This window comes from Bos indicus, chromosome 29 (assembly GCF_029378745.1).
Source record: "Bos indicus isolate NIAB-ARS_2022 breed Sahiwal x Tharparkar chromosome 29, NIAB-ARS_B.indTharparkar_mat_pri_1.0, whole genome shotgun sequence".
In the NCBI taxonomy this organism is placed as follows: domain Eukaryota; kingdom Metazoa; phylum Chordata; class Mammalia; order Artiodactyla; family Bovidae; genus Bos; species Bos indicus.
Genome location: NC_091788.1, coordinates 36,834,248 through 36,847,450, shown reverse-complemented (window position 1 = coordinate 36,847,450; position 13,203 = coordinate 36,834,248). Strand labels below are relative to the sequence as shown.

At 49.9% G+C, this 13,203-nt stretch overlaps 1 protein-coding gene across 2 annotated transcripts in view; it reads right to left on the bottom strand.

Moving 5' to 3' along the window:
- The window catches only part of ST14 (ST14 transmembrane serine protease matriptase), a 38,036-nt gene extending 30,729 nt beyond the window's left edge, over positions 1-7,307 (bottom strand). The window contains exon 1 of one of the 2 annotated variants that reach the window (XM_019955266.2): positions 7,093-7,307. In XM_019955266.2, coding sequence (XP_019810825.2) covers positions 7,093-7,173 — 81 coding nt within the window. In that variant the 5' untranslated portion in view covers positions 7,174-7,307. Of the gene's footprint in view, positions 1-3,184; positions 3,233-7,092 lie in introns of those variants that run through there. The other variant, XM_070783127.1, reaches the window with a different exon arrangement.
- Between the last annotated feature and the right edge of the window lie 5,896 nt (positions 7,308-13,203).

Here is a 13,203-nt window from a genome sequence, read left to right as displayed (position 1 = left end):
CCACACAAGAGAAGCCACCGCAATGAGAAATCCATGCACCGCAACGAAGAGGAGCCCCCCCCTCACCGCAACTAGAGAAAAGCCCGCACAGCAACGAAGACCCAGCACAGCCAAAAATAAATAAATTAAAAAAAATTTTTTTTTTAATTCCCATAATGATTTTTAACCATGCATATCCTAAACAAAAGCTACATTTTTCAGCATCATCTCCAGTCGGTCTCCTGGTTTACCAGGTGAGGTTTACCAACCTCAACAAAGGAGAAACCAGTCAGGTGTGGTGTGAGAGGTCGGCAGTGGACCCATGTTGGCGCCTGGGGCTCAGGACTCTGTCCAACCACGTGTCCCAGGGCTTTGCTGGGGATGTGCGTCAATCACCCACCCTTTGGAATACAACTGTACAATGGCTTTGCGGTTAAGGCCGTAGACTTTGAAGTCGCACAGATCTAGGTTTGAACTCTCACTCTGCCTCTAACTGCCTTTCAGCCATTCCATTCAGTTCAGTTCTGTCACTCAGTCATGTCCGACTCTTGGTGACTCCATGGACTGCAGCACGCCAGGCTTCCCTGTCCATCACCAACTCCTGGAGCTTGCTCAAACTCATGTCCATTGAGTCGGGGATGCCATCCAACCATCTTATCCTCTGTCATCCCCTTCTCCTCCTGCCTTCAATCTTGCCCAGCATCAGAGTCTTTTCCAATGAGTCAGTTCTTTCCGTCAGGTGGCCAAAGTATTGGAGTTTCAGCTTCAGCATCAGTCCTTCCAATGAACATTCAGGACTGAGTTCCTTTAGGATGGACTGGCTGGATCACCTTGCAGTCCAAAGGACTCTCAAGAGTCTTCTCCAACACCACAGTTCAAAGGTATCAATTCTTCAGCACTCAGCTTTCTTTACAGTCCAACTCTCACATCCATACATGACTACTAGAAAAACCATAGCTTTGACTAGACAGACCTTTGTCGGCAAAGTAATATCTCTGCTTTTTAATATGCTTTCTAGGTTGGTCATAGCTTTTCTTCCAAGGAGCAAGTGTTTTTTAAATTCATGGCTGCAGTCACCATGGCTGCAGTGATTCTGGAGCCCCCAAAAATAGTGTCTCACTGTTTCCATTGTTTCCCCATCTGTTTGATAGGACTGGATGCCATGATCTTCGGTTTTTGAATGTTGAGTTTTAAGTCAGCTTTTTCACTCTCCTCTTTCACCTTCATCAAGAGGTTCTTTAGTTCCTCTTCACTTTCTGCCATTAGAGTGGTATCATCTGCACATCTGAGGTTGATATTTCTCCTGGCAATCTTGATTCGAACATGGGCGTCATCTAGCCCAGCATTTCGCATGATGTACTCTGTATATAAGTTAAATATGCAGGGTGACAATATACAGCCTTGACTTACTCCTTTCCTAATTGGGAACCAGTCTGTTCCATGTCCGGTTCTAACTGTTGCTTTGTGAGTTGCATACAAATTTCTCAGGAGGCAGGAAAGGTGGTCTGGTATTCCCATCTCTTGAAGAATTTTTCACAGTTTGTTGTGATCTACACAATCAAAGGCTTTGGCACAATCAATAAAGCAGAAGTAGATGTTTTCCTGGAACTTTCTTGCTTTTTCAATGATCCAGCAGATGTTGGCAATTTGATCTCTGGTTCCTCTGCCTTTTCTAAAACCAGCTTGAACATTCAGAAGTTCACACTTCACGTACTATTGAAGCCTGGCTTGGAGAATTTTGAGCATTACTTTGCTAGCATGTGAGATGATTGCAATTGTGCGGTAGTTTGAACATTCTTTGGCATTGCCTTTCTTTGGGACTGGGCCATTATGAAAACCTTTTGAATCTCAGTACTGTCATCTGTAGGGGCTTCCCAGGTGGCGCAGTGGTAAACAATTCACAACAATTCACCTCCCAAGGCAGGAGACACAAGACACACAGATTTGATCCCTGGTGGGGAAGATCCCCTGGAGGAGGAGATGGCAATCCACTCCAATATTCTTCCTTGGAGACTCCCATGGACAGAGGAGCCTGGTGGGCTACAGTCCATGGGGTCACAAAGAATTAGACACGACTGAGCAACTGAATACACATGGTCATCTATAAATTAGGCATTTTTCTCCTATGGTTGCTGTGAGGATAAGAAAGAATAAACCAAAGTGTTCGTATTTAGTGATGGGTAGTAATGACTGTCATCCTATTCTTCTTCACCGTTCACCACCATCACCACCAACTTACGAGAACAATGGATCCAAGATTCTGAGCCGTTAGTCAACCATCGCAAGGGTTCTAAATTCTGTTGCTAAGCGTAGAAGAACAAGCAAATTCTGAAAACGTGAGCTTCCAAGATGGAATTCTCAGTAGGAATCTGCTTCTAGAAAAGTTCTTAGCAAAGAAAAAAGGGCAAATACTGCCCACAAACATTGAGCAAACCCCAAACACTCTTCTCACCACTGCCAGCCCGGGTGAGAGTTCCATGAGCCTCTCAGAAGTTCCCAGTGATCCTTCCTGTACTACCAAATGGTTATTATAAATGTGTTCAGTCCCAGAAAGTCCCAAGAAGAAAAATCCATTTTCTTACCAAATCAAATCAGCCCTCACCCTTAGTGCTTCATCCCTTTCTGAGCCCACTGGGCTACTAGCCCTGTATTTCACTAAGGCAGTCCAAGTGGAATACAGCAAAGCCAGTCTGGCTTGGGTTCAAATCCTGATCTCACCATTGTTTCGCTCTGTGACCTTAGGCAAGTTACTTAGCCTCTCTGCGCTCCACTTCCTTCACTTGTAAAAGGATAATAATAGTACTGATGCTAAGAGGTATAATACATGGTCCATGCTCAATAAACTCGGCAATGATTAGCATTCTGAACACTCCAGCAGCATGCATGTGGCCAGAAGCCACATCTTTGGGACTTGGGCTCCTTGGGGGCTTGTCACACTCACCACTTTTCTAAGAACAGACTTTCTCTTTTAGGAGACATGAGCCAATAGCCTGGGCAGAACCACAGGCCAGAGAAGGAGATGGCACCAGAGGAACTCCAGAACCATGGCAGCCACAGACCACAGCTGGCCACGAGAGGTGGAGGAAGGGGGCTGTGATGAGATGCACCCCCACCAAGGAACCAGCTCATGGCGACTCCCAGGGGTTTGCAGGCGACACAGCCTTCTTCCTTGGGCAGCTGTCAAGCTAGTGTCATCTTCTCTTACCCTCAGTTTTCCCGTGTTCTGAATGAAGGCCATGGATTTCCAGGTCTTCCCAGGACCGAGGTGGAGGGAAGGCTGGGTAAGAGCTGAGGAACACAGGCTTCCTGTCCATTCACAGCACCCAGGTCTCAGTACCCCGCCAACCCCCCACCGCACACACTTCTCAGCACAGGGCCTTCCCCTTCCGGAGGGGCCAGCACAGAACCGAGAAAGAAGGAAGTGCTTACAGTTCTGTTTTGTGTGGTAGGAGGCAGAAAGGGTCGAGTAGCCAGTCTCAGCACCATTTCCCCTTCCCAGGAGGACCTTGTTCATAGAAGCCAAGTAAAGGGAGGAGAAATAAAGACTGGAAGAGGGTCTCCATCACTGGGGGGACATTCCCTGTGTTCCAGAGACAGGCCACAAACCTGTACACCAGGCTGAACCTTATAAAAGGCTTGCATGTAAATTACCCCTTTTAATCTGTGCAACAAGCCTGTAACATACATATCATTCTTATAACATAGAAACTGAAGCATAGAAAGATTAGGTAACATCTTTGAGATCACCTGGAGGGAAAGCAGTGGCATCAGGTCTTGGCTCCACATTAAATATTGCTGTCACCACGTCACAGGTGGCTCTGGCTATAATTCACCTACCCTGGTCCTTCAAGCCTGGGTCAGACACCCCTCCTAAGTGGCCCCCCAGCTTCTCCAGAACCCAGTTCTTACCATGAAGAATCAAATATCTCTATGCTACACTATGGCATCACTGACTCAATGGACATGAGTTTGAGCAAACTCTGGCACACAGTGAATGACAGAGGAGCCTGGTGTGCTGCAGTCCGTGGAATCGCAGAATCAGACACAAGTCAGCAACTGAAACAATAACAGCGCTACACCCTACTGGGCGGTCCCTGAAGGCAGAGACTGTGTGGCTGGGCTCTCCCTCAGGACACTTGCTCTGTCGACGGGCCCCCAATAACTATCTGTCATGTGGATGACCAACTAACAAAGAGAGGAGACCCTGAGAATAGCCAGAGCTGCAGAGCCTGGCCCCTGAGACATCTGATTTTGACCCCACCAAATCTGCTCTCCTAATCCTGGTCTCCGCATGCCGAGGGGACACTGAGTCTCACCCGGGCAACACCGACTTGAGAAAGAACCAAGGACTCCTTCCAAGCAGCTGCCTGACCACCATCTAAGGTTCGACTGGGGCCAAGACAGTCAGTGAGGCAGGCTTCCCAGTTACCGTCAGTGTCCATGATGACTGACATCCGTGCCCCTACTCGCATGTAGGCTGGGCTCATGGTCCCAAGACAGGACATGTACATCAGGTCTCTGCAAACACTGGGGAACACATAGATGGCCACCTCCCACTGAATAGTAATAGGATCAGGTGGAGGGCGCTGGGGCCACAGTCATCAGCCTTGGGAAGGAGGCAGCCAGATCCGAGCATCACCAAACAGAACCTTTCTCCTGCCATGAAGGGATGGAAGTGGCCAGGAGAAAGGAACGCAAAAGCAACAGTGCTTCTTAGGGACTCAGCGTGACCCAGACTGGCTCTGCTAACGCAGAGGACAAACCCAGGGGCAGCGGCTACGCTCCTGGTCAGAAGACAGCCGAGGCAGAGTCCGCAGACCCTGGCTGCAAACATGGCAGGGTGATCAGAGTGTGAGAGAGCTGGGGAAGCATGAAGCAGGAAGGCACAAGGGGAGACTTCCTGGAGAAACTGAAATGAGCTTTGGGCACAGCAAGCTACTTCCTTCAGGACTGTGTTAAACAACCGCTCAGTCATGTCTGACTCTTTGCGACTCCATGGACTATAGTCCACCAGGCTCCTCTGTCCATGGGATTCGCTGGGCAAGAATACTGGAGTGGGCAGTCATTTCCTTCTCCAAAGGATCTTCCCATCCCAGGGATTGAACCTGGGTTTCCTGCATTGTAGGCAGATTCTTTGCTGTCTGAGCCACCAGGGGAGCCCAGAGTCATGTCTAATTTTCATGCACATCTCTTAGCATGGCTCTCAAGAGCATAAGGGCCTCCAGGGAAATAACCAGATCTTATTTGTCTTTGAGCGCCCAGCCCAAGACCAGGACACCATACTGCTGGTTCCAAGGAGCTTGGCAGGAGGAGAGATGCAGTGATCCACGTGGGAGAAAATGGCAGAACTGGCGTGGAGAATGATGAGCTTCACGGAAGGTGAGAAATGAGGAGGGACCAAAGGGGAAGGAAGTGAGGGCTGACGGGTGGCCATGGGAGCTCAAAGGCCAGTGTGGCATGTGGGCAGTGTCGGCTGGAGAGGGTCCCTGAAAGGGAAGTGAGGAAGAAGGAGGGAAGAAAAACAGTCCTGAAATAACACCACCAGACAGCGGGCTCTCTGCTGAGAAGGCAGGACTCTAGAGCTCCTCTAACAGGCAATTATCAGGGATTCGCAAACACGGGAATTACGGGAAGGAAACATCTGCCGCCAGCAGCACAGACAACTGGCCACAGACCCCAGCCTCCAGACTGGGTGCTGAGTCCTGCTTCCTCCCGCACAGGGTGGACAAGTGGAGAAAAGAGTGCCCACCTCAGTTGTGATTGGTGGCTCAGGGCACCAGGGCAGACCCAGAATCTAGTCTTTGGCAAGCTCCCTCAGTCTACACGCCACTGGAGAAACGGATTGGTCCGTGAGACCTCCCAAATCAGGCCCGATGTGGGCCCAACCACGGAGTGCGGGCCAGTAGAGGAGCTCACTGGCCCCAGGATCTCGGGAGAGAGGAGGACCGGCCCATGTTTGCAGAGCCCCAAACAGCTCCCACGTCTCAGCAGCCCTCAGTGCTGGTGACCTGGTGTGCAGGGGATGCTGGGGGCCCCACTACAAGGAGGTGGAGGCCTGGCTGCCAGTCCTGCCTGGGCACTGCCACCTAGGGTGCCCTTTTACTGCCATCAGTTAAGAAACTAACAATCCATTTCCACTCTCTGTGGTAAGATTTAATGTTTTCAAGTTCCCAACTCATTAGAAAAGCCCCTGAGGCTGGCAAAGATTGAAGGCAGAAGGAGAAGAGGGGGCGACAGAGGATGAGATGGTTGGATGACATCACCAATCCAATGGACATGAGTTTGAGCAAACTCCAGGAGATGGTGAAGGACAGGGAAGCCTGGCGACCTGCAGTGCATGGGGTCGCAAACAGTCAGACACGACTGAGCGGGACAGGGCTGAGCGACTGAACAACAGCAACAAAGATTCTTTCCGCCAAACGAGAGCTCCCTGCTTCAGGGTCTCCAACAGGTTCAAGACACAGGTTACAGACACAGGTTCCCACTTCCTTCCCAAAGGCCTCCATCCGCCTTCCGAGAAGACCAACCAAGCCCCACCCTGGAGTCCTAAACTCCAGGTTCTATGGCAACCGAAGTTCCGGGCTCCCGATTGCCCTCTGCCAGGCGGGGCTCAGATGTCTTCTGACCAGCAAGACAAGAGCAAATTCCCGCAGAGACCAAGGATTCCAGAACGCCAGAGCCGCCTGGAAACTTCCCTCCCCGGCCCAAAGCCCCGCTCACAGCCTGCGCCGCGGCTTCCTTACCGAGGCGCAGGGACAGCGCGGAGATAACCAGGTGCCGAGACGAGCCCACTTCCAGGCCAGGGAACTGCCCGGGGTTGGGGTCGGGGAGAGGGCCGGGGGAGGGGACCGCGGGGCTGAGCCGAAGGTCCCGCCAGGCACCCGCCAAGCAGGAAATTCCACCTGTCGGGCCGGCGCCGCGGCCACAAACCGGCAGCGCAGCGGCTCCCTCGGCCGAGACAAGCGCGGCGCTGCCGGTTCCCCGGTCCCCCTGGTCCCCCCAGCGCCCAAACACCCCCCGATTCCCACCCCCCGATTCCCTGGCCCCCCGGCCGCCCCTCGGAGCCCCCCGACCCCCCGCGCGTCCCGCCTCGACGGCGCCCGCGCCGCCCACCTCCGGCCGCGAGGTGTACTTGAATCCAGCGCCGAGGTCACCGGAGCCGCCTGCGCCCCTGCGCGCCCGCTCGCTCTTCATGGTCCCGGAGGCCGTGGGGCTCTAGCCATCGCCGGGGGGCCGGGGCCGGGGCGCGGGACTGGCCTCGTTCAGATCGCAGGCCCAGCGCTCCGGCCGCCTAGGCTCTGCCCGGCCCTTCCTGTCGCGCGCAGGTAGTTTCAGGGTGTGGCTCCTGGATCGCCCCGCCCCGACCGCCGCGCCGCCGCACCTTCTCGGCCGGTGCCCTCCCCACCCTCGCCCCCGCCCCTCCCCACTCCTGCCCCATCTCTGCCCCATCTCTGCCCCCTCCCCTCCCCCTTTCCCTGCCCCGACCCCATCTCCGCCCCCACCCACCGGGCTCGCGGCTGCCTCCTCCCCTGGGGAACCGGGAAGCACCGCCACCTCCTGAAGGTGGTGGAGCCGCCAGGCTGACTACCTGCCCCGTGGTGGCCCTCGGCTCGCACTGTGCCCCGCACCGAGGAGGCTGCGGGAAGGATCGAGTGATGGCGAAACAACCGCCCTGCCCTCCTCCTCGCCTACAAGTGGCCCTTTCCGCTGGAAGACAGCCTCCCAGCCGCCTCTCGGAGGCCCACCACGATTTCCCTCCGTCCCTGCCTCCCTCCATCTTCAAACTCTCCCCACCTAGCTCCACATCCAGGTCCCACGTAGAACCCCTCCAGATCAGATCAGTCGCTCAGTCGTGTCCGACTCTTTGAGACCCCATGAATCGCAGCAAGCCAGGCCTCCCTGTCCATCACAAGCTCCCGGAGTTCACTCAGACTCACGTCCATCGAGTCGGTGATGCCATCCAGCCATCTCATCCTCTGTCGTCCCCTTCTTCTCCTGCCCCCAATCCCTCCCAGCATCAGAGACTTTTCCAATGAGTCAACTCTTCACATGAGGTGGCCAAAGTACTAGAGTTTCAGCTTTAGAATCATTCCTTCCAAAGAAATCCCAGGGCTGATCTCCTTCAGAATGGACTGGTTGGATCTCCTTGCAGTCCAAGGGACTCTCAAGAGTCTTCTCCAACACCACAGTTCAAAAGCATCAATTCTTCAGCGCTCAGCCTTCTTCACAGTCCAACTCTCACATCCATACATGACCACAGGAAAAACCATAGCCTTGACTAGACGGACCTTTGTTGGCAAAGTAATGTCTCTGCTTTTGAACATGCTATCTAGGTTGGTCATAACTTTCCTTCCAAGGAGTAAGCGTCTTTTAATTTCATGGCTGCAGTCACCATCTGCAGTGATTTTGGAGCCCAGAAAAATAAAGTCTGACACTGTTTCCACTGTTTCCCCATCTATTTCCCATAAAGTGATGGGACCGGATGCCATGATCTTCGTTTTCTGAATGTTGAGCTTTAAGCCAACTTTTTCACTCTCCACTTTCACTTTCATCAAGAGGCTTTTGAGTTCCTCTTCACTTTCTGCCATATGGGTGGTGTCATCTGCATATCTGAGGTGGTTGATATTTCTCCCGGCAATCTTGATTCCAGCTTGTGTTTCTTCCTTGTGTTTCTTCCTTGTGTTCCTTCCAGCGTTTCTCATGATGTACTCTGCATATAAGTTAAATAAACAGGGTGACAATATACAGCCTTGACGAACTCCTTTTCCTATTTGAAATCAGTCTGTTGTTCCATGTCCAGTTCTAACTGTTGCTTCCTGACCTGCATACAAATTTCTCAAGAGGCAGATCAGGTGGTCTGGTATTCCCATCTCTTTCAGAATTTTCCATAGTTTCTTGTGATGCACACAGTCAAAGGCTTTGGCATAGTCAATAAAGCAGAAATAGATGTTTTTCTGGAACTCTCTTGCTTTTTCCATGATCCAGCATATGTTGGCAATTTGATCTCTGGTTCCTCTGCCTTTTCTAAAACCAGCTTAAACATCAGGAAGTTCACAGTTCACATATTGCTGAAGCCTGGCTTGGAGAGTTTTGAGAATTACTTTACTAGCTTGTGAAATGAGTGCAATTGTGCGGTAGTTTGAGCATTCCTTGGCATTGCCTTTCTTTGGGATTGGAATGAAAACTGACCTTTTCCAGTCCTGTGGCCACTGCTGAGTTTTCCAAATTTGCTGGCATATTGAGTGCAGCACTTTCACAGCATCATCTTTCAGAATTTGGAACAGCTCAACTGGAATTCCATCACCTCCACTAGCTTTGTTTGTAGTGATGCTTTCTAAGGCCCACTTGACTTCACATTCCAGGATGTCTGGCTCTAGGTCAGTGATCACACCATCGTGATTATTTGGGTCGTGAAGATCTTTTTTGTACAGTTCTTCTGTGTATTCTTGCCATCTCTTCTTAATATCTTCTGCTTCTGTTAGGTCCATACCTTTTCTGTCCTTTATCGAGCCCATCTTTGCATGAAATGTTCCTTTGGTATCTCTGATTTTCTTGAAGAGATCCCTAGTCTTTCCCATTCTGTTGTTTTCCTCTATTTCTTTGCATTGATCGCTGAAGAAGGCTTTTTTATCTCTTCTTGCTATTCTTTGGAACTCTGCATTCAGATGTTTATATCTTTCCTTTTCTCCTTTGCTTTTTGCTTCTCTTCTTTTCACAGCTATTTGTAAGGCCTCCCCAGACAGCCATTTTGCTTTTTCGCATTTCTTTTCCATGGGAATGGTCTTGATCCCTGTCTCCTGTACAATGTCACGAACCTCATTCCATAGTTCATCAGACACTCTATCTATCAGATCTAGGCCCTTAAATCTATTTCTCACTTCCACTGTATAATCATAAGGGGTTTGATTTAGGTCATACCTGAATGATCTAGTGGTTTTCCCTACTTCCTTCAATTTAAGTCTGAATTTGGCAATAAGGAGTTCATGGTCTGAGCCACAGTCAGCTCCTGGTCTTGTTTTTGCTGACTGTATAGAGCTTCTCCATCTTTGGCTGCAAAGAATATAATCAATCTGATTTCGGTGTTGACCATTTGGTGATGTCCATGTGTAGAGTCTTCTCTTGTGTTGTTGGAAGAGGGTGTTTGTTATGACCAGTGCATTTTCTTGGCAAAACTCTATTAGTCTTTGCCCTGCTTCATTCCATATTCCAAGGCCAAATTTGCCTGTTACTCCAGGTGTTTCTTGACTTCCTACTTTTGCATTCCAGTCCCCTATAATGAAAAGGACATCTTTTTTGGGTGTTAGTTCTAAAAGGTCTTGTAGGTCTTCATAGAACCGTTCAACGTCAGCTTCTTCAGCATTACTGGTTGGGGCATAGACTTGGATTACTGTGATATTGAATGGTTTGCCTTGGAAACAAACAGAGATCATTCTGTCGTTCTTGAGATTGCATCCAAGTACTGCATTTCAGACTCTTTTGTTGACCGTGATGGCTACTCCATTTCTTCTGAGTGATTCCTGCCCACAGTAGTAGATATAATGGTCATCTGAGTTAAATTCACCCATTCCAGTCCATTTCAGTTTGCTGATTCCTAGAATGACGACATTCACTCTTGCCATCTCTTGTTTGACCACTTCCAATTTGCCTTGATTCATGGACCTGACATTCCAGGTTCCTATGCAATAACAGAACCCAAACAAAACCCAGGACTGCCCCTGGGTCAGCCTGCCGCTCCAGCCACTGCCCTCGGTCCCTCCTGCCAGCAGCTGACCACCCAGCTCTCCCCAAGTTCCTCAACCCCGTGCCCTCTTCTCTGTCCTGGGCTCCGTCACCCATCCATAGCATCTGATACCCATAGATCCAGGCCTCCAATGCCCACCTTACCTGGTTCAGGCCTCCAATGCCCACCTTCCCTGGATTGTAGTCCTACGTTCTTGCCCCTAAACATCAAGGCTCCTAAAGCTCTCTCTTTCAGCCTCTTTTTCCTCTACACTTTCTCAGCAACTCATCTTGTGGTTTCAAGGAGGTAAATCTGGGATTCCCCTGGTGGTCCAGTGGCTGAGATTCAGGGGGCTGGGGTCGATCCCTGGTCAGGGAACTAGATCCCACATGCTGCAGTTAAGACCTGGTGAAGCCAAATAAATATTTTTAAAACCCCACAAAGCCAACATGCCCTGCATTGTTAAAATAACTTAAAAAGGAGGTAAGTCAATGGCAGTACTCCAGTACTCTTGGCTGGAAAATCCCATGGATGGAGGAGCCTAGTAAGCTGCAGTCCCTGGGGTCACTAAGAGTCGGACATGACTGAGTTGCTTCACTTTCACATTTCACTTTTATGCATTGGAGAAGGAAATGGCAACCCACTCCAGTGTTCTTGCCTGGAGAACCCCAGGGATGGGGGAGCCTGGCGGGCTGCCATCTATGGGGTGTCACAGAGTCAGACACGACTGAAGCGACTTAGCAGCAGCAGCAAGTCTGCCTTCCTAGCACTGACATTACAAAAGAGTGGCAATCTGGCATTAACAGTTCTTTGGGAACTTCTCCGTGCTCTACTGGTATTACACAGCCAACAAGTAATACTGAGCACAGACTGTGTACTGAGTCTTGCTCTAGGTACTGGGAGACAAGAGTAAACAAAATAAAAGCCCTCCTTTGCAGCCAGCAAAGGTCCGTCTAGTCAAAGCTATGGTTTTTCCAGTAGTCATCTATGAATGTGAGAGTTGGACTATCAGGCAATCCCACTGCTGGGCATACACACTGAGGAAACCAGAAGGGAAAGAGACACGTGTACCCCAGTGTTCATCGCAGCACTGTTTATAATAGCCAGGACATGGAAGCAACCTAGATGTGCATCAACAGATGAATGGATAAGAAAGCTGTGGTACATATACACAATGGAGTATTACTCAGCCATTAAAAAGAATACATTTGAATCAGTTCTAATGAGATGGATGAAACTGGAACCTATTATACAGAGTGAAGTAAGCCAGAAAGAAAAACACCAATACAGTATACTAACGCATATATATGGAATTTAGAAAGATGGTAACAATAACCCTGTGTACGAGACAGCAAAAGAGACACTGATGTATAGATCAGTCTTATGGACTCTGTGGGAGAGGGAGAGGGTGGGGAGATTTGGGAGAATGGCATTGAAACATGCATAATATCATGTATGAAACGAGTCGCCAGTCCAGGTTTGATACACGATACTGGATGCTTGGGGCTGGTGCACTGAGACGACCCAGAGGGAGGGTATGGGGAGGGAGGAGAGAGGAGGGTTCAGGATGGGGAACACAGGTATACCTGTGGTGGATTCATTTCGATATTTGGCAAAACTAATACAACATTGTAAAGTTTAAAAATAAAATAAAATTAAAAAAAAAAAAGAAAGCTGAGTGCTGAAGAATTGATGCTTTTGAACTGTGATGTTGGAGAACACTCTTAAGAGTCCTTTGGACAGCAAGGAGATCCAACCAGTCAACCCTAAAGGAAATCAGTCCTGAATATTCATTGGAAGGACTGATGCTGAAGCTGAAACTCCAATACTTTGGCCACCTGATGCAGAGAACTGACTCATTTGAAAAGATCTTGATGCTGGGCAAGATCAAAGGCAGGAGGAAAAGGGGACGACAGAGGATGAGATGGTTGGATGGCATCGCCAACTTGATGGACATGAGTTCTAGTAGGCTCAGGAGTTGATGATGGACAGAAAAGCCTGGCGTGTTCCAGTCCATGGGGTCTCAAAGAGTTGGACATGACTTAGCAACTGAACTGAACTGAACTGAACTTGCAGTCAGGAAGCTCTGAATGTCCTTCCCAGACTTGTCCATCTTGCACTGTTTCCTCCAGTTATAATATGATCATTCTCCTAGGCTCCAAACCTGGGAGTCATCTCTGACTCTCCACCCTCCTTTGCATCTCGTATGTAATTTGTTCCAGACCTCACCAAGTCTTTCTCTTAAGTGGGTGATGTGTAGCAGCCTCTCTTTCCTCTCCATTCAGAGGATCCCACTCCAAGTTCTTACCCACGTTTGCCTGGATTAAAAGTGAAAGTGAAAGTCACTCAGTCGTGTCCAACTCTATGTGACCCCCATGGACTATACAGTCCATGGAATTCGCCAGGTCAGAATACTGAAGTGAGTAGCCTTTCCCTCTTCCAGGGGATCTTCCCAAGCCAGGGATCAAACCCAGGTCTCCCGCATTGCAGGCGGATTCATTTTG